This window comes from Schistocerca cancellata, chromosome 1 (assembly GCF_023864275.1).
Source record: "Schistocerca cancellata isolate TAMUIC-IGC-003103 chromosome 1, iqSchCanc2.1, whole genome shotgun sequence".
Classification (NCBI taxonomy): Eukaryota; Metazoa; Arthropoda; class Insecta; order Orthoptera; family Acrididae; genus Schistocerca; species Schistocerca cancellata.
In genome coordinates this window covers 459,117,964-459,140,354 of record NC_064626.1, presented here as the reverse complement: position 1 = coordinate 459,140,354, position 22,391 = coordinate 459,117,964, and the positions used below count along the sequence as shown (strand labels likewise).

Genomic DNA, 22,391 nt, shown 5'->3' with positions numbered 1-22,391 from the left:
CTGTCAGCTCGGAAGTTTTTGAAGTCAATGAAGGTCGTGAAATCCTCCATTGTGTTATGAACACGGTTTGTTAGAAAAGATTACCCTTGTAAAGCTATTGTTTCGGAGAAAATAAGCTGTGTTTCTAGTACCACGTTTCCTGCAGATAAATCAGTCATCGCATTTACCGATCGCTGGTTGAACATACATCGCTGCAAATTCTACCTCAGTGAGTGTTGTATTCTTCTTGCAAAAAGTAGCCGTAATCCTGAAGCGGAATAGGACGTCCGCGCTCCTTGGTAGCATCTAGCCTGCGGCTAACTCGCTAGACGAAATAAACGATCGAGAGTGGAGAGGCGAGTGCACGGTCGCGTAATTGCGACGACTTGACGGCACCACCCGCTGTTACGCAAACAGTGTTGTGATGCACGTTTCCTTGACCTTCAAGTTAAGTTTTGAAACAGCATGGCGGAAAAATAAATGCATATTGTGAAAGGAAGGAAATACAATGACTTCAAGGTCTGTGTTTATTTTATGAAGTTTTATTGCAAAATATTAACATTTACTCAGTACACTCTATGTTGCATGTTCTTAAAGATGAAAATACATCTTGGAGTATTTGGCTGTTGTAAACCATCTTATGGCACTAAACACGATTAAAACGCTTCATCGCTGCTTCAAGGACGGAAACAGTCATATATTGCATATAAATGTTCTAACGTCTTTGTTAACTGAATTGTTTTACTGACTTGATTACATTCTTGTAGGAAATTATGGAAAGTAGAACTATGACCTTATAAGGGATGGAGTGTGTGTATTTGTGAATACGTTTTACTTCAGTTTGACAAAGGGAAAACATAACAACTGTTCTTCGACACATGAAGTCAACCCTTAAGGAATAACATGATCTTGTTACCATAGATAAGACAACTATGTAATATGAGACTCAAAAGTGATCTCACTACTCTTTCGAAGTAGTAACGGGAGATTATGCATGGTATGCATTGTATGGAAAGTTTCCAGTCTGAGTAAATATTACATCCTTTAGAACATTTTACTCGATCACAAGGTAATTTTTGGCTGCCACTGATCCTTCATTATTGATTCGTCACGTGCAACGTCGGTAGGAGCTGCCTTAATTACAATACCCAAGAGAAACTGCTTCGTCGTAGCTTTCAACCAAACAGGACAGCATTGGTTTGCTGAAAACTAACATAGTGATCATCCGACCCAAATGGAGGCTGAAAACAGTGATTTTGTTGCGAAGCCATAGTTACTCTAAGTGAAAACTGGTGGTTTGTCAGCTGCTGCAGAAGCACTTTTTTCTGAAGGCGCAGCGCCGAAGACTTCCTGGATGGCTACGTCGACAGGATCTGGTGTCGCAGCTGCCACGCTTCCGTTGTGGGTATAGTCGGGTGTGGATCTCTTTGCCTCCGAACCTCCTCCACCACTTGCTGCTCCTCCATTTCCGAACACTTCCTGGATGCCAATGTCGACCGGACTAGGCGTACTGACTCCATGAGTGCCAGTACCAGCTGTGCTCTCACTATTGGCTTGGCTGGAACCACCGCTAGCAAACTGTCCTCCACTTCCAGCTCCAGGTCCAAAAACGTCTTGAATTCCTTCGTCGACAGGACTAGGAGAGTGGTCTCCAACAGTACCGCTGTTAGCGGCACTCTCACTGTTGCTCTGGCTAGCGCTACTGCCACCAAACTGCCCTCCACTTCCTGGGCCAGGTCCAAAAACGTCGAGAATTCCTTCATCGATAGCACTAGGAGCATGTCCTCCAACAGTGCTGCTACTAGCAGCACTCTCACTATTGGCCTGGCTGGAGCTTCCTGGTGCTGGTCCAAAGACTTCCTGAATGCCAGTGTCCACAGGACTTGGTCCGTTACCTCCGACTGTGCCACTGTTTGCAGCACTTCCGCTGTTGGCCTGGCTGGAGCTACCTGTACCAGACTGTCCACCACCTCCTGATGGTCGGATGATTTCCTGAATTCCTGCGTCGGTAGCAGGTGGCCTGCTGCCTCCGTGGGCACCGCTCCCTGCAAAACTTTCACTCTCGGCCTGGCTGGATGAGGAGCTACTGCCACCGCTCACAGCTGCAGCGTGGCCTCCTTCCTGGCCAAAGCCTCCTCCAGCGTTGGAGCTGGTCCCACCTTGACCACCGCTGGTACCATGGCTGTCTCCACCAAATGGAGCTTCACCCGCGCCTCCTTGCCCAACAGGAGTGCCATGTCCTCCAGCGTTGGCGTTGGATGTGGACCCAGTAAACCCGACCGATATGCCGAACGGCAGCGTGGCGCCAGCGCCAAAACTGTTGCCGGAGGAACTCGACCCACCATTGCCGAGCACGTTCAGAGGCTTCAGAACCTTGTTCACGGTAGAGTTGAGTATTCCTGACAATAAGCCTCCTCCTTGGGACCGACCTGCAACAAAAACAAGAAAAATTATACAAATATGCAAGCTTCCGCGGCGAGAGTCAGTTAACGCGAAATTCTTCTGGGTATGGTAACGCGTTATTGACCACTATGAGTTCTAGTTTAGCAAAACCATATATAAATGCTTGAAAGTAGTCAGGGTAATTAAGAAAATCTTAGTGAGCTGCGGGAAAATTGAAATATGTCAGGAATGGCTGCTACTAGCTTCTAGACGAAGTGTCAAAAAGTTAATTTCTTCGAGGCCTCTCTACGTTGCGTACAAAAAGTAAAAAAGGAAAATTGGTGTGTTGGTTAACAGCAAAAAAGGTTTCCTTCGAATAAACTTCTAAATTCGGACATTTCGAGAACAGTGGACACTGTGAAACCAAACGAATTCTCAATAAGATCAAGCGTTCTGAAGAAAACTTGAAAATAAAAAAAAAATATTTTCAAACAATAGACCAAATCTTTTGTGACATGATTTATCTAAAAGTAAGAAATACAATAGATTAGGAAAAAAGTTGATGCGACTTTGAAGGATGGTCGAAATTATCTACAACAAATGAGGCGTGTCCAGTGTTTCTATTATCTTTTTTATTTCTTACTATTAGACAAATAACTTCACAATACATTTAACGACTTTTTGAAATTTGTTTTGTTTTGTTTGTCTTTCTTTCGTTCATTTCCACGAGCCCGAAATTAGTAGTACAGAACGAAACATAAACTTATAAAATAAGAGCATGTAGCTATGGAACCTATTTCCAAAAACAGATATTCGTTCACGTACATAAAAAATTTAAAACTGTTACCACAAAAATACTAGTTTAGTATTTACAGAATGTTTCCAAGAGATTTGAGTATCCCACATGGAAGTAATCACAGCTACTAACGGAGTTCAAAAAAATCATATATATGTTGCAGTATACGAAACACTTTTTCTCATAATTAAACCGCTCAATAAATACTTTGCATCGCTTTTATGATTCGCGTAGTTCGTCCGAGATGGCAACGTTTTCCACCTTCGGTTGTAATTATTATTTGGTTTCCTCCTGTGACTGCTCACCTTGTCGTTTTAGGCTATGATGCCACTTTCAAGCGATAGTTGACGTGAATTGTGTACAAGGCACCGGACTGTCGAGCCACCGGCTTATGGCACGCACAAGAAACACCGTTTGGAAATGGCGTAACAACAAAAATTGTCCATACATATTCTAAAGGCTAATACCTAGGTGTTGCAACCACTCTATTTCGTCAGTTGTTGTTCATTTCTGTTCGATTTAATTGTCATATCCTGTCCTCTGTCTTCCTTTCTTAAACCTTCATGAGAAATAATAATAATAATAATAATAATAATAATAATAATAATGTCATATGACTAACTGGCCCGATGCAAGTTTTTAAATTGGACGTCACTTTGGTGACTTGTGTGTCCCTAGCCTACCCCAGTTACTTAATTGGAGAAAGGGGACCTATAGTTCAATGTGGAATCCGAACCATGTGCCGTTTCTGACGACTCCTCACATCGTTAAGAATTAAAGTCTAGGTTAAAACACAAACTAAAAATCCAATATCTGACCGGAATTCAACCCCACGACCTCTGCTTTCCAGTCAAGCGCTTTAATGATGAAGTTGTTATATTTGATTACATATCCAATGAATTGTATTTTGTTGTTTTTGACTTCTTAATGATCTTCTCTTTGTTCAATTCCTTCAAGACTTCCAGGTTGGTTATTCTTTCCCTCCAACTCGCTCTTGTCAGTTTCCGCCATGTTCATATTTCAGCAACATCAAGTCGAATCCTTTGAAATTTCTCAAGGATCCAACTTTCTCTTCTATAGAGTAGTATACATCATACAAATGATTTTGCAAAGGATTTTCTGGCATCTGTAGTCACATACACATTGATTAAAATGTTTTTCTTAGTCATAAACGCATTTTTTAACAATACAGTCCTCCTCATCACTTCCATTAAATATATATTGTCCTTTGTGAATGTACTAAAGCGAAACAAAACTGTTTTATCATACAATGTAAGCTTTCACGGCGGATATCGTACCCACTTAAAACTTCCGGGCTGATACGTCGTGGTTGATGTATAAAACTCTCCCCAGACGTTTCGTCTCCGACTGCGGGAGACATCCACCGAGGTAAAGCGGCGAACTGCAAACGGAACTCGAGAAAGCGCTGATTATATAGGTAGTGCAGAGGGCGCCACCGTCCATCACGGTCGGATAAGAGACTGTCGGTGGTAATGCCAACATTCCCGATTGAAAGTAATCGATCGTCACGCTTCCGGTGCAACGTTGACATCCAAATTTTATCCATTTCAACAGCTTCCTCTTTCCTGTTAAAATTATTACGGTGTTTATCAGTCTCGATAGCCTCTCTATACACGTGCACATACTAATGCGAGGTTTTAGATATGACGCTCGTCTCAATGAATTTTATTTCAAGATTACCTTCCTGGAAAACATGTTCTGCTACAGCCGATTCATCCGTGTGACCCAGGCGGCAATTCGTCGTATGTTCAACACGACGGGTATAAACACTTCTCTTTGTGGTACCGGTATAAACCTATCCACAACTACACGGAATTTTATATACCCCCAGTGTAGTCAAAGGATGTCGTGTATCTTTTGTCTATCTTAAATATTATTTTATTTTCCTGATGGGTGTGAAAATGGTTCCCACCCCATACTTGCTTAACACTTTCCCAATGCGATCTGTGACCTTGCTAATGAACGGAAGAAAATCCCTGCCGCTGGGCAGCTGCTGTTCGTCATTGTTCCTGATTCTCTGCCTAGAGCGCAGTGCTCGATCTATCTCCTTTCTTGAATAGCCATTCTTCACAAAGGTCGACCGTAGGTGTTAAATTTAATCTTTTAAATAAACGGGTTCACAATTTTTGTACGCCCTGTCTACCAAGGTTTTTACTCGTATTACACCTCTTTTTCGTCAAGGGTGGTGGTTTGAATCTTTATGCAGATGACGATTAGTATGCTTCGCCTTTCTATACACCTCGTGGCCAAACGTTCCGTCCCGACGTTTAATCACAGACACATCCAGAAAATTCAGTTGCCCATTACTCTCTGTCTCCATAGTGAACTGGATTTTTGGATTAATGCTGTTTAAATGTTTCAGGAAGGGATCCAAGCCCTCTGTTTCGTGTGTACATACTACGAAAGTGTCACGTACATAGCGATACCATCTGGCTGACCTCTTACTGGCAGTTTGCAACGCCCTTTGTAGTGAAGAGGATGTTTCGCTCGGCTCAGGCTCATTTTATTTACAACCGTATGGAATCTGCGATGTTACGGGAGAGGATTCATCAGGCGCGGCCAGCACTCACGGAAACCAGCAGTAAGCTTTTTCATCTCCACTTCGTTATTAGTAATGCTGTCCGCCCTGATAACTGAATGGTCAGCGTGACGGACTGCCGTCCTAAGGAGCATGGGTTCGATTCCAGGCTGGGTCGGGGATTTTCTCCGCTCAGGGACTTGATGTTTTGTTGTCTTCATCATCATTTCATCCCCATCCGGCACGCAGGTCGCCCAATGTGGCGTCGAATGTAATAAGACCTGCACCAAGGCGACCGGACCTTCCCCGTAAGGAGCCTCCCGGCTAATGACGCCAAACGCTCATTTCAATTTCCATTAGTACTGCTATGCAGTGTAATGATTGGAATAAGATTGAAGGTCTGACATTCAAAACTATGGAGGTTAGTGTAGAAATATCAGTAAAGTCGTTCGATAACTTAAAGAAGAACATTTCGGGAGGTTCAGTTGAGGACAATTCTCGAACTCTTATTAACCTGCCTGATAAAGATTTGTCAGAAGCTGAAATGGTCAACAGTACGGAAAGTTTTGTAGTCTATTCTACATTGGTATCCGTTCAAGATCCAGACGGTGCAGCAACTGAAATCTCACAAACAGCAGCAGCGTTCTGAATTTGCTCATCGATTTCTGTCATGGCTCGAAGATGATAACATGTGCCCAGGCAATATTCTATGCAATGACGAAGCACGTTTTGCACTGCAGGGTGCAGTGAGTATACAGAAGTGCCGAATTTGGGGTACTATTACACAGCATGTTATGCGCGTATGTGAGAGTGTGGTGAGAACTCACAAGCACCTTTATTCTCGGTATGTTGTTCTTTGAAGAGGACAGAGCGAGAGGCCTGTCAGCTGTACTGTGACGTCTGCACGTTATCGAGACTTTATGTACAACATGTGATCCCGCTTTGGAAGAGCGCAACCGTGTGGAAACCACTGTTGTAATGCAGGCTGGGGCAACACCTCATGTCTCTCGCCCAGTTCAAAGTTCTGCTTAATGCAACCTTCCATAAACGTGCTACATGTGGAGGTTTTCCAGACGCAAGGCCTTTAAGATCACTTTGATCTGAATCTGTGTGACTTTTGGTTCTGGAGATAGTTAACAGAATACGTTTATAAAGAACTGTTCGTCCTCTATCTGATCTGAATGCTAGTATACAGGAACACTTTGCTCAGGTTCCACTGGAACTGTTGATTTTGCCGTTTTACGGATGCAGCATCTCGTCGGCGTCTCTAGTGTTCATGATGAACAAATTGTGTAAACCACTGTTTGTAATAAAATCAACAAGGTATCTTTCACACTTGTTTCACCCTTTGTCCTCACCTCGAATTCCTAAGCCATTATATATAGAAATATTTTGTTCGTCTTTTTTGTTTTCACAGTGCGAGATTCGCACCTGGTGGCCAAAATTTGAACTAATTCTTCCAGCATAAATTAGTTCCACATTAACACATTAGAATATCTACCTACTTTCGCTGTCATACGATAACCTGAGCAACTGCACTTTAATTATAACTATGGTAATGGCCAAATTCATGCTGCAAATATCTGTCGCTTGGTGCATCGATTCGGACAGACATTCTAGACAATGACAGATTTTCCCCCACCATGCTATTATTTCATTATATTTATTGTAATTTGATTTACAGTAATATCTTCTCTTACTTAGTGAAAATTCGCACTCTTGAATAAGTACCCCCAAGGTTCGGATTCATAGCGTACGAAGACGCCCGCTACCGGCTGCACGCAAATCTGATATTTCAAATATATTATTTTACTTACCGTACATACTCTGCTACAATAATTTTCTTTAAGTAAGGTGAAGTAATGACCCAGCAAGAAATAAGGCATCGACTGGGCTGACCTGCTTAATCAATAACAAATCACAGGAATAAAACTCCTTTCGGTTATTTGATAAAAATTTCAGAGTTTTACCACGAATTTATCCAAGGGCCAGTGTAGTTGAAGCAATCAATTAGTAGACAACAGTTTACATGTATACATACACACACACACACACACATGCATACACAGAAGATACTTATTAAACATTTTTATTACTTTTTAGCATTAAGTGCTGATAACTTTTTTATTGTATGTTAATTTGTAGTCTAAAGCTTAATATTTTGTTTCGCACAAATTGAAAATACTAAGTATATTTTTTGCCATGTTAGCATCGTAATCGGCGTGTAGCCACAAAGCAGCTTGTGCTGGTATGAACAGTAAACAAACTCAGAGTTCCATTTGATATTTAAGCCAATTGCATTATTCTGTGGGTCTCTCACTAGCACCATTCTGCTACATGTGTCCGTCAATAGTATTTCGGGGTGAACGTTGAAGACTGTATGTTGAGTTCCGTGATAGTGTTCGTATGACGACTATTTAATAACGTACTACTTATCACTGTTGACTTAAAATAAATAGCAAATCTAACATTAAAGAATGTAGTGTTACCATTATTTTTACATTAACTTGGTAACTCTGAGGGACAGTTCATATATTTAAGACGCTACGTGGTTTTTGGCGTCTTGCTAACTATATAGGCAAGTTTATGTGAAAATGTTTTGGTTATTTCAAAATTAAGAAGCTAGCTTTAATTGAAACCGATGGGAATTTACTATTGATGTGATGGAGACGTCTTAATCGGAAGTGTAAGGACTTAACTACACTTGTAGAATGTTTTCATAATAATTCATTATATTATTTTATTGAAAGACTATAGACGACGTTGTGGTTCAGGTTATTTCCCTTGGTCGTGTTTCTTTTTCACGTAAATAAATAGTCTGCTCAGTTTTGTATGCGTTATAGGTATAAACGAAGTATATACAATGTCCCGCTTACATCTTTAGGACACCAGATACAAGCTTATGCTAACCATCTGGAAAATTGCTGTTGCTTGGGTAACAGTATCCTACGTACTGTTTGCCTTATTCATGATGTGATGCATGTGATACGGAAGACTGTTAAATAGTGACACAGATATGGGGTACATGTAAGTATGTAGTCAGTATGCATGCTAGTTGTGTTGAGCCAATGCTCTAAGTCCTAGAATCACATGGCCAGAGTTTATACTGTTCCAGCACTGTCAGGACTCGCGTGGACCTTGCTGCTACACTCGAGCTATAGGATGAAGGAATATTGAGAGTGAAGAAATAAAAAACTCGGAAATTACTTTAGGACACAGAGTACGGCCAGGTAAATTTTCGACAAAGCCGTTTCGTAGAAAATCGGTTGCATCTTCTGCTCTACATTAGGTGTCAAAACATGCAGAATCCGAGGGTCCGATGATGGCTAATGTAGTTGTAAGGGGAACTGAAAAATATCGAATGGAGTGTGGGGAGGTTATCAGAAGAATGGCGAAACAGCGATGATTTAATGCAATTGGGACATGAATTTTATTGCAGAGGAACAGTGTAAGGAAGAAATCCAGGTGTAGCTTTTATTCTAACTAAGAAAATTAGAACCATTATTATAAATACTGGGAATCTCAAACAGAGAAGCGTGACTTGTTTTAAAAATAAAAATGTACTATGGAAATCATTCAAGACCATACACCGCCTACTTCACATTCTGATGATGGGGCAAAAGATCTCTTCGGAGACTGTAGAAACAGATAAATCACAGGTAATGTCACTTAAAAAATATATGAGAGAATTTTCATGTGAGAGTAGGTCAACAAATAAAGAAAGTTTCTTGGCGCAATAGCAAAGTTAAAAGAATCGAATCTAAGCTGACAGAAGCGAACCTTTAGAAAACAACAACAATATGTTTGTTCGTAACATTTTCTCCCAGAGGAATAAGAAATGGATTTCTCAAGCACCAAATGCAACTATAAATGACACTGTCTGTATTTCATCAAGCAGAAATGACGCTGTGTAGGTCATAAACCACTTTATAATCGTAAGTGATCATTACTTCATATGATGCAGAGTAAAAATAGACACAAATACTGAAAGAAACAGGAACATGTCAGAATTGTAGATTATGTGAATTTTTTTAAGAACAGGATGGTGTACCAATATAAATTACACTACGAGTTTAATATTTTACGAAATAAAGCTTCTAAACACACGCAAAGGAGCAAACAGCCAAATAGGTTGCCATTATAAGGAAGGTAATACAGGGTATTTCCGTAAGAGTGTGCAAAAGTATAACAGGACATAGAGAATGCTCCACTGAACAATTTGAGGTAGGGAACCTGGGCTCGAAGAAGGCAGCTTAAGGAGATATTGAAGTAAACTTGTCAACTTTGTCTAGCATTACTGTTTTCCAGATTATTTCACCTAACATGAGTACAAGTTTACTCGTACTGTGCTGTTTATTTACGTGTACATTCTATAAGGAAACAAGGAGGACGAGTCTAATTAAGTTCGCAACAATCGCAGTGTTGTATTTCCTGGTTGTTAGATTGGAAGGGGCCTGCGAGATCCCCTTGATTATTTCCTATGGGGATATCTAAAGTCACTTGTGTATGAGATCGCAGTAGGTATGGTGATGGAATTAGTTGCCAGAACTGTAGTTGCCGGTGATGTGATTCGAAAAACATCAAGGTGCGTCAGAATCTTTCTCGCCGATGTCACGCTTGCATTGAGGTTGATAGCCGTCAGTTTCAGCACATTTTGTAAGATAAAGTACAATTGTACGTTCATTGTGTCAGTGATGGTATTTGCAGTTAACTGCAACTAATGTAAATTAAAAAGTACACACTAATGTAATTTTATTCCTATTATTTCCTTAGCGGGCATCTCCAACCCAGGTTCCCTACCTCAAATTGTTTAGTGGATCATCCTTTATGTCCTGCTAAATTTTTGCACGCTCTTACGGAAACACCCTGTATAAACGAAGATGTAAAACTGAATAAGTTAAGAGAAAACAGAAGGCGAAAATTAATATGAACATAACAATATATTTCGAACTAAATAACTATATTCCAAGAAATTATCGAAGAAATATCAGAAAATATGGTGAAAGTTTAACAGGAGAAGCTATTGAAAACAATGACATTACTTAGGAAACGAAACAGATATTTACGTTAGGTAGACATCACATTACATTAGTTAAGATGGCCTGTGATAAAGAAAGTAATAACAAAAGAAAATTATACAAGCATTCGAAAATTGATATCGTATGAAAAAAGGAAAAAATGATTCTAATTAGGAAAGGACCAGACTTGCCTTACATGTGGCTATACACAAACGTCAACAGCAAATAGCAGGAACTAATAAAGTTTGAAAGCAGCTCTGAGAATTAACTATGATAAGACAAAAGTAATGTATAGGCAACACGTCTAAAGAGGAATAGTAAAATTAATAACGAAGTCACAGGACTAGTAGATAAGTTTTTTTAAGGCAATTTGATTAGAGGATTGGACGAAAAGGAAAAGACAGTAAAACGAGTAAAATGGCAAGGAATATTTCTGATAAAAGAAATAGCATTTTCAAAATAAGTATTACACTTGTCGGAAAAAGATAGTTAAGTGTGTATTGCCAGTTTCGATTTATAACAGTGCGACATTGTGTTTTAATGCGGAAAACGTTAAAAACTGACTGCTCTCCAGTGACCAATAAAGACAAGCGTGTTGGTAATTACTAGGAAAGACAGGAAATAGACCAATGGATCAAGGAACAGGGCGGCGGAAATGACGTAATTACGACTGGAATGAAAATAAAAAGAAAATGGCTTTACCTCTAGACAGCAGGATATATGTTCGATGGAACAAGGAAGTTGTTTGATGGATTCCAAGAGATAAGAAAGCACCGAGAACACTTTCTAACGAAAGGTCGCTAATTACGTTAAACGTAAGAACAACGCTTGTTCGGGTCGCTGACGACCACAATACGTTGAAAAGTCAAGAAGAGGCTTCATCCTATAGCGGATTGATGATGTCTTGCATTTTAGTGTAGAGTGTGCTATCAAATAGGGACGCCGAGACGGAGCGCTGGCTCACTTCATAAATGACTGAAGGAAGAAGTTGCCTTGCCAATGTCAGAGAAACCGTCCTGGCGTTCGTGCGAAGGAATTGAGCGGAAACCACGAAGCACTTAACTCAATGGGTTTGAACTCATACTCTGCAATTCCCTATGAAATGTATGACAGAGTACTTCGCATACTACCGCGGCTTCTTCCACTTCTATGCACGTATGGAGCGCGGGAAGCAGCCCCACCGTTCTTACTGCAGATAGGCCAATCGGGACCGACCAAACGTCGTGTCATCCTTAGCCAATGGCGCCATGTGGAGGGGTGTGGCGTCATCACAACGCTTTCCCGGCCGTTGTCTGTCTTGCAGACCTGGAGCCGCTACTTCTCATTTAAATAGCTTCTCAATTGCCATCATGAGTCCCGTTCCAGTCCTTCCAACAAGGAAAAATCCTTGGTAGTACCGGGAATTGAACCTAGGTCCACCGCATGACAGTCAGCCACAATAGCGATTCTTTTCTTCTTCTTCTTTCTTTCTAGCAGTTTCTTCGTCGGTTTTCTTCAGTATTTCTGTGCAGATATCTTTTATATTTTATCAGTTTTCATCGATGAGAACTTTATTCACTACCATCTGTACAACCCTTCTTTGTACACCTTCAATATCACATATTAATCGTATTTGGTATGGGTCCCACTCATTTCAGTAATATTTTATGAAAGCTTTCACGAATGTGAATCAGCACTGTTCTTGTTTACTGACCGCTTTTTTCAGTTTCCTACCGTTGTCGAGACGTCTGCCATCCATTTCATCTTTTCATAAACTGCTACACCATGGTATCTGTATGAGCTGACTCACTGATATTTAATCCACAGGATTCTACGTTGATGTGTTTCATGAGCTACAGAATATTATATTTTTGAACGTTTCGAACATGTTGTCAGTCTTTGTAGCGCTTTGAAATCATATAAAGATTTCGTCGAAACTTTGTGCTTCTTTTTTCTGATAACATCATTGCAGATAAGTGCTTCATCAGGAAAAAGTATCACGTTACTATTCACATTGTCCACCAAGTCACTAATTCTTTTCGCAGGTTTGTACCCCATTTCTTGCGAACAGGAATCCACTACCTTAACTTCTGCGTCACTAGACGTGGATCGTATGGTTACGACTCTAATAAAAAAAAAAGAAACTGATATACTCGTGGAATATGATGCGAGCTACGTGACAAATTGTTAGATACGGGTACAGAGCCATCCGAAACAGTCTCAGCGCCGGCAGTCAGCTCGGTTAACTAAGGGTAGATAGAGTCATTAATATTAGTATGTATGAATCCCCTTTCAGGATTGTTTTCCTTTTGTGCGTGTTCGACTAATTATTTGATCCTGCCACATGACATTTTAGCTAATCTTTTCCTTATTTATACAGAGTAAGGTGACGCAGAACTTAAGGAATGACTTACACAATGGGGTAGCGGGATTACAATCCATGTCCGGGCATCCACATTTCAGTTTTTGGTGGTTTCCCTAAATAGATGGACTAGAATGCCGGAATGGTCTCTTTTTCAAAGTATAGTCTCTGTCTTCTTCATTCAGGACTTGTACTTCGTCTCTAACGACCTTGTTATCGGCAAGGCAATAAATCCGCGCTTACATCCTTGCTTCGTAAGGTGTTTTTGTAAGGTTACCTTAATTTCTCAGATCATAGTAATTATTTTTTCCTTACGTGATTAGAATGTAGTATCTCGTGCTTTTCAATACAGGGGAAAAAAAAAGTTTGCGGATTCGAGGCACTCGTAAGATAAATGTATTGTTTGGAAGAATGTGTTACACACAATTACGAACGTGTAACAAAGCAAAATAGAGAATCTTATGCCCATGGAAATATCATCAATAATTCCACTTTTTAGGAAAAAGGCATCTCGCCTATTGAAAAAAGTTTCTCGTATTAATTATACAATTCTTTTTATTTCTTCTAGATATAATCCCACATCATACATATCATCGTGACCGATTTTGACCATACATTCATTGACTTCAGAAATCTTAAGGCCGCCTAACGAAGACCTTGAGGACGGTTCTGCAGTCCTCCATTTTGTTCGTACTCACAGAATTTGAACGTCAGTGTCCGGACACCAATTTGCTAAACCAATAAGAAATCTTCAAACGAACTGGGAAAAATTCACCGTTATAGATTAGAAAATTTTCGAACGTCTTTAATTACAAAAAATTTGCAGCACATTAAAAGATTCATTGGTAACTGAATGCATTGTATTTTGCTAAAGTAAAATATTTAGTTAAAAAATTGCGTACGTACTAGCCTTGTGATGAAGACGTCACAAATTCGATTCTCGACAACAGTAAACGTTTTACTTTTATTTAAAAAACCGATCTTAAGAAACAGTATTCCTAATTAAAAATAGTGAATCATATTTTTAATAAGAATGAAATCCTCTAATTTTTAATTATTAATTGCTTGAAAATGTAAGTATTGGAGATAGATTAAAATTTGGTACAAAAAAGCGAAACATGAAATAGAAAACAAAATAAGTTTTTTAACTAGAGACTGAACAGTATTAATGTGTATATAATTTTTTTCATTTAGCCTTTAACGTTTATCTGTATCAGATTTTAATTTATTCTATATATTAATTCACATTTCCATTTGACAGTAAATCTAGAATATAAATGAAAATAAAAGAATTTGATACTAGCGAGAAGCGAACCAATGACATCACAGTCGCTAAACCTGTAAGGTTGGCATTCAGAAACCGACGATTTTTTAAGTAAAATGTAATTTTTTTCTACTTAATAGCTCTCAAAAATTTTCTAACCTACAAATGCGATTTCTTTGGACTTTTTTGTGAATTGCGCCGTACTGTTTTAGGAAACTGATGTAAGTATGAAGCAACTCGTAGAGGGCTAACCCGGAAGATTCCCTTGTAATACTTAGAGCTTCCGAAGATTACCAGTGTGTGACCGAAACCGGAACGATAAAAAGCGTATATAGCGATCGTGTTTAGTAGAAATAAAAGGAAATACATATTTCTTTGAGGCTGAATTTCTATCAGACTGTTGTTGGCAGCTCAAAAAGGTATATGTTAAAATCGTTGTCACCTGAAGTATTAAATTATTGTACCTTTTAGTTCACTGACAAGACTCTGAACTACAACGCAGTTATGTTGCACTGGACTTGTATGTGTTACTTTTCATTTTCTAAGCGAGTTGTTAGGGTGAGCTGTTTGATGTACAGCCCACATTCCATTCTGTCCTTTATTGGTGTATCACTCCTTCGTCCCAGTGGGGAATAGTACTCCCCTCCTCAGACAAAAGAGTCGTAAATATACAAAAATGATAATAACTTTTAAAAGAAAGAAACATGCACAGATCGTTTAAGATACATGAAAGGAGTTTAAGATACATGAAAGGACACTTTTCATTGATAATATTTAAAAATTGCACTCAAGAAGACATTTTACAGTATTTAAAAACATTGAGTTGCGAGAAAGTAGAAACGAACGCACCACTATATAACACTTCACTACCATTTGATGAGAGAGTCTTGTATTTACGAAAAGTAAGAAGAAGAGGGAAGGATTGTTCCATTGGGGTAATTAATGTGTTTATGGCGCTACTAGGTTCGTGAAGGTTTGGTTCTTGGGATAAGTATAATGAGGGAAGATGTCTGGTAGGAAAACATAGGGCTTGGGGAACATAGCTAGTATGGGAACCAGGCCAGGATCAAGAGGACGAAAGAAAAGGGAGGGATACGGAAAGGGCGAAACCCTGAAGTCGAAAATGCATAGGGAAGATGGGTCTGAATCTGACAGGAGGGATAAATATCAGGGCAGATTTCGTTAAGACAGAGTTGTAATCCGCTAAAAGTGCGCTGAGAGTGTATATAAAGAGTATAGAGTCGGTTTGATGTGTTGATATGCGTGGCAGTACACCAGGATTTGTGATTATGGGGGAGGGGAGGAAATACGTTTTTGGTGTCTAGTTTGTGGGAAGTATAAGATATACGGAAGTGTTCAAAGGGGGCAAGGAATGGGAGAAATGAAATGATCTGGTAAAGGATTGTTGTTGGGGATGGTACGTGGATCCGGAAACCATGACGTTCAGATACTCATCATCTGGAGGGACTGATAGAATGTTGGTAGGATCGTCCGTGAAGAGATCGGCTTTTTTCAGCCAAATCCCAGCGATTTGGGAATGGGCTAAAGCAGTTACGAGTGGTTTTGAGGTCCTGCATTTGCTTTGACTTGAAATAAATAAATGAGTAAATTTATGGAGGTTGCAGATATTTTTTATTTCTTTCTGGGAGCAAATAAAAATATGAACGCCTAATGTGGATATGTATTTGTTAGTGTGTGTAACACAGTAAAGTCTTTGACTTGCTAGATATGTGCTGCAATCTACCTTACCTCCCTGGTTTCTTTCTCTTACCTAAAATAGATTCACGTTCAAGAAACCGCGATAAAGAATAACATGACACACTTGATCTCTTTCGAATGTTTACGATCGTTAACACTGCCGTATTCTCTTTTCTTCGGCTTATAGGCAACGCTTTGCCTTGTTGCCTATTTTGTAAACAGCCAAGATAGTAATACTACGTTTGAGAGCTGTTCGTATGATCTTCTCCAAAAGATAGTTGAACTTCTTATCTGGAACGCCTCTGTTTGCTTGGAAGATACCAGCAGTGTTTTAGTTCGCATCATACAATATGTGATCAAAAGTATCCGGACACCTGGCTGAAAATGGCTTACAAGATCGTGGCGCCTTCCATCGCTAATGCTGGAATTCAATATGGTGTTGGTCCACCCTTAGCTTTGATGACAGGTTCCACTCTCGCAGGCATACGTTCAATGAGCTGCTGGAAGGTTTCTTACATACTGGCAGCCCATTCTTCTTTACGGAGTGCTGCACTGAAGAGAGGTATCGACGTCGCTTGGTGTGGCCTGGCACAAAGTCGGCCTTCCAAAACATCCAAAGGTATTCTATAGTATTCATGTCAGGACTCTGTGAGGCCAGTCCATTACAAGGATGTTGTTGTCGTGTAACCACTCTGTGCATTATGAACATGCGCTCGATCGTGTTAAAAGATGCAATCGCCATCCCCGAATTGCTCTTCAACAATGGGAAGCAAGAAGGTGCTTAAAACATCATTGTAGGTCTGTACTGTGATGATGCCACGCAAACCAAGGGGTGCAAGCCCCTTCCATGAAAAACACGACCACACCATAACACCACCGCCTCCGAATTTTACTGTTGGTACTACACACGCTGGCAGATGACGTTCACCGGGCATTCGCCATACCAGCATCCTGCCACCGGACCGCCACATTGTGTACCGTGATTCGTCACTTCACACAACGTTTTTCCGCTGTTCAATCGCCCAATGTTTACGCTCCTTACACCAACCGTGGCGTCGTTTGGCATTTACCGGCGTGATGTGTGGCTTATGAGTTCCGCACTGTCGCCTGATAAACAAAGTAAGAGCCTACGGAATATCAGACCAGCTGTGTGGCTGGATTGAAGAGTTTTTAGCAAACAGAACACAGCATGTTGTTATCAACGGAGAGACGTCTACAGACGTTAAAGTAACCTCTGGTGTGCCACAGGGGAGTGTTACGGGACCATTGCTTTTCACAATATATATAAATGACCTAGTAGATAGTGTCGGAAGCTCCATGCGGCTTTTCGCGGATGATGCTGTAGTATACAGAGAAGTTGCAGCATTAGAAACTTGTAGCGAAATGCAGGAAGATCTGCAGCGGATAGGCACTTGGTGCAGGGAGTGGCAACTGACTCTTAACATAGACAAATGTAATGTATTGCGAATACATAGAAAGAAGGATCCTTTATTGTATGATTATATGATAGCGGAACAAACACTGGTAGCAGTTACTTCTGTAAAATATCTGGGAGTATGCGTGCGGAACGATTTGAAGTGGAATGATCATATAAAATTAATTGTTGGTAAGGCGGGTACCAGGTTGAGATTCATTGGGAGAGTCCTTAGAAAATGTAGTCCATCAACAAAGGAGGTGGCTTACAAAACACTCGTTCGAACTATACTTGAGTATTGCTCATCAGTGTGGGATCCGCACCAGATCGGGTTGACGGAGGAGATAGAGAAGATCCAAAGAAGAGCGGCGCGTTTCGTCACAGGGTTATTTGGTAACCGTGATAGCGTTACGGAGATGATTAACAAACTCAAGTGGCAGACTCTGCAAGAGAGGCGCTCTGCATCGCGGTGTAGCTTGCTCGCCAGGTTTCGAGAGGGTGCGTTTCTGGATGAGGTATCGAATATATTGCTTCCCCCTACTTATACCTCCCGAGGAGATCACGAATGTAAAATTAGAGAGATTAGAGCGCGCACAGAGGCCTTCAGACAGTCGTTCTTCCCGCGAACCATACGCGACTGGAACAGGAAAGGGAGGTAATGACAGTGGCACGTAAAGTGCCCTCCGCCACACACCGTTGGGTGGCTTGCGGAGTATAAATGTAGATGTAGATGTAGATGTAGATGAGCAGCCCCTCGGCCATGAAATCCAAGTTTTCGCACCTCCCGCCTTACTGTCATAGTACTTGCAGAGGATGCTGATGCAGTGTGGAATTCCTGTGTGATTGTCTGGATAGAAGTCTTGCTATTAAGCATTACGACCCTCTTCAACGTTCGGCGCTCTCTGTCAGTCAACAGACGAGGTCTGCCTGTACGCTTTTGTGCTGTACGTGTCCCTTCACGTTTCCACTTCACTATCACATCGCTAACAGTGGACCTAGGGATGATGAGGAGAGTGGAAATCTCGCGTACAGACGTATGACACAAGTGACACCCAATCACCTGACCATGTTCGAAGTCCATGAGTCGCACGGAGCGCCACATTCTGCTCTCTCACGATGTCTAATGACAACTGGGGTCGCTGATATGGAGTACCTGGCAGTAGCTGGCAGCACAATGCACCTAATGTTATTGGGGGTGTCCGTATACTTTTGATCACATAGTGTACTTCGAATAGTATGTACTCACATTTTTTGTTAGGTGAACGGGGTGACATATCGGATGACGGAAACGACACAATACATCCAAAAGAAGCGTACTTACAAAAGGAACATGTTCTTCAATCAATGTTCAGTTTAAGGATCACTCTCCTGAACATTAGTGGACCAGTTTGTTCCTATTGAAGAATGGGCGTAACGAAATAATACGGTGAGAATGATAAGTACGTATATTGCAGTTTTTGCAGGTATTTAGCTTTCGGTGGGCTTTAAGTTTTATCATGAAACTAAGTTTTATAGTTCTCTATCATGGATTGTGGAAAAATCGGAAAACAAGAGAATCAAATCCTTTATGATGTGGTGTTACAGAAGGCTGCTGAAACTTAAGTGGGCTAGTAAGATGGACGAGAAGGTATTCCAAAAACTGGCGAATGAAGGATCGTATGTTGAAATGCGCGACTAAAAGATGGGTCAGAGTGAAAGGAAGAGTGTGAAGACACTAGGAAATGACATCCAGCAGGCAAAAACTTTAACCCAAGACAGGGACTGAAATAATGTAATAAATAATCAAGGTCTAGGGTCTAGATGCAACTTTGTGATGAAGAGAAGTCGTGGCCGGCGGCGCCAAACCAGAAAGATGAAGAAAAAAAAAATGACATCGATGTCGTCAGGTATTTCTATTTCATTGGGAGCGCCGATTTCTTCAGCACTCGATTCTCATGTGGCAAAATATTTAGCTGTCATGACGTACCTAAATCGCTTTAGCGCAAATAGATCATTATTTCAAAGTTTTTAAGTATGGTATGTGCTCATACTGTGTATAGCACGCCTATAGTAACTTTCAGTATTTCGGTATTTTCGCGCGTTAATGCAGTACATTTTTTTTATTAGAGTTTCTTAAATACTATGTTATCTTCTGTTGACGTAGTGTCACGTATTTTTAAAGTAATAATTTTTCCAAGTTCTTCTTATTGGCGCATTTTCCTTAAGAGTTACTTTCTGGGACCTGTCATAATTACCCCGTTTACAGAAGTCCTTACTTTTGCATAATTCTAAAATACATTTGAGGCATAGTATTAGATATCATTGTGATATCACGAGGAACAAAAATGACGAGGTTTCAGTTACTTCCGTTAAAAATGTGATAACCAAAACAGTTTTGAAGGACAAGAGTTTTCTCAGTAGTACTACTAGATTTTTGAACAAACTATCTTTTCCTTTAAAGATTCCTTTTTCAGCTTCGCGTTATACATATGAAGTTACTGTCGTTTGAAGTTGGCATGTCTCAAAATTTTCGTGACTTCAACAGAAAGCATGTGGGGTAAGAGGAATAAATTCTTCTGTAGAAGACAGCGGCGTAGCTACAAGAGAAACATGAAAAGTGAATATACTGTAGTGATATTTTATGTGGTCTCCTAACAGAAGTAACGAAATTGTCAGTCATCGTAATGAGGAGAGTGGAAATCTCGCGTACAGACGTATGACACAAGTGACACCCATGAAGCAGTTTTGACACTGAGGTGTATAGTTTCTTAGTGTGTAGAGCTTGTTCGCGTGGAAGTTCTTATAGACAGAAAGCAATGAAGTTCTACTTTTGTAAGATTGCGCTGGATATACAGTGGCTCTATACTGAAACTAAAAACAGCGTGATTTTCAGACCACCGAAGAGTAATAAGCACAGTGTTTATATGTGGCAGTATTTTTACTAGACTTATTCCGGAAACTGGTATTAATGTTGGCACTAAAATAGAGTGTTATTGCCTATCAATGCAGTATTTCAAAGAAATAATGCGGCCCCATCAACTAGCTATCACAGCTAGATTCCATATAAAAGTGACAGATTAATGGTTTAGTAAACTAGTTTTTCTAACTGAGGCTTTCTACGGATGATACGCTTCGAGACATTAATGCGTGAGCGATAAATAATGTGAAACGGCATCCAAACCGAAGAGTGTGAATTCAACTCCATGGTGCATTACAAGCCACGGCCCTGTCCGTTTGCAGGTAAGATGGCCTTGGCATCAACTAATGTTTACACCTGGCCAGACGAGAGGAGATCTACATATTAACAAGGAATGAGGACCAAAGTGCTGCACTTTTTTCGCACAACGCATCATGAACAGAGGAACGGCAGTAACAATCAGAAAGAAAGTCCTGATACCAAATGGGGTTCGAACTAATATAGTGTCGTTGCCACTGACGCTAGGTTTTCGAAACAGCTCTTAACGCAATAGTCCCTGTGTCGAACTTCTAACGGTTTCATAAATACTTGGCAGGTTACAACTTGTTTGCATAGTAAGACTACAGCAGAACCCTCAACAGTTTCTGTCAATTATTAGGCAGGGTTTAGGTGTTAGGGATTTACCTGTTTACACAAATCTGCATGTTACCACAGGTAATCTAACGTTAATGTAGACTCACAACTGACAAATGATAGCTAAATACATTCGCGTGCAGTGTATTTCCCAGGATACATTCTAAGCCTAATATTCAGATCTATTTTATATCAAAGTAAGTACTATCACTCTGCAGCCGAAGATAATGCAACAAATAAACAATTCTGTTGGATATAAGACAGTCTAGAGAATACTGAATAAGTGAGAGAAAATTTGCAGTCTTACACCAGTACACAGCCAACAGAAACTATGGGAGGAGAACAGATGACAAATGATAGTGTTTAATCACAGAAGGAAGCAGACTAATGCGAAACTTACCTCCGAAGAGTCCGCCTCCTCCACCTAGCAGGTGCAGAGACGGTTGTGGGAAGCTGTAAACCTCGCGGCCGGCCGCCAGCAGCAGTAGCAGACACGCGAATGTGTTGGCCATGCCGCAGCCGGTAAGCGTCTGCCAACTTCGCCTTCCCGAGCCGCGTATAAGAGATGGGCGCCGCGTCCGCCCGGTGACGTCATGGACCCACCGGAACAGCCGCGCAGACCTGACCCTTGCGGTTAGCGGAATTCCTCCGGAGCAGGAAGCAACCTACTTGCCTGCGTGACACGCTTCCTGCGACGATCATTTCACACACAAACACAGGTTCTGCGAATTGCACGATCTGTGGACATTAAAGGCCGTTAGCACGCGGGTGACCTCAGTCGCACAACCGTTTCTTTGCTGACAGGAGAAGTGACTGTTGCAGTAGGCAGCACAACGAACAACGAAGGATTGGAAGTCTTGTGGAGCGGCGGGTTAATAACAAGAAATAAGAAATATTATTCGCCGTCTTCTACGTGCTACTGAAACAATTTTTTTCGTCAGCCAGAAAGCGATGGAGAACATACTGACCACAGTTTCCAGTCTTTAAGTCCACATTCTTTTATTTGTTCACTGAAAGAAATGTTTGTACGCTATGTTCATTCACCGGGATCAGGAATTATAATTCTAAATAAAAGTTTTGAATCCTAGATGATTCAATTATATTTGAGAAAATTTGACATGCACAACACAGAAATATTCCTGATAATAATAATAATAATAAAAATAATGCCGGCCGTTGTGACCGAGCGATTCAAGGCGCTTCAGTGCGGAATTGCGCTGCTGCTACGGTCGCAAGTTCGAATCCTGCCTCGGGCATGGATGTGTGTGCTGTCCTTACGTTAGTCAGGTTGAAGTAGTTCTAAGTCTAGGGGACTGATGACCTCAGATGTTAAGTCCCATAGTGCTCAGAGCCATTTGAACCAATAACAATAATAATACCAATATTAATAATGTCTCTCTCATAAAAACCACAATGAGCAGTTCAGAGGCG

General features: G+C 40.7%; 1 protein-coding gene across 1 annotated transcript; it reads right to left on the bottom strand.

The window, feature by feature from the left end:
• Positions 1-492: 492 nt before the first annotated feature.
• LOC126161646 (uncharacterized) lies at positions 493-21,502 on the bottom strand. The gene is made up of 2 exons (XM_049917633.1): positions 21,361-21,502; positions 493-2,408 (listed from the first exon to the last, which is right to left on the bottom strand). The coding sequence occupies exons 1-2, from the start codon at positions 21,470-21,472 to the stop codon at positions 1,258-1,260; spliced, it is 1,263 nt and encodes a 420-aa protein (XP_049773590.1). The 5' UTR covers positions 21,473-21,502; the 3' UTR covers positions 493-1,257.
• Between the last annotated feature and the right edge of the window lie 889 nt (positions 21,503-22,391).

What these genes read in the sequence shown, in the direction of transcription:
- LOC126161646 (XM_049917633.1), bottom strand. Translation starts at nt 21,472, where the DNA reads ATGGCCAACACATTCGCGTGTCTGCTACTGCTGCTGGCGGCCGGCCGC. An exon ending in AGGAGGCGGACTCTTCGGAG is followed by an intron (nt 2,409 to 21,360) that starts GTAAGTTTCGCA and finishes TTTTTGTTGCAG; the next exon opens with GTCGGTCCCAAGGAGGAGGC.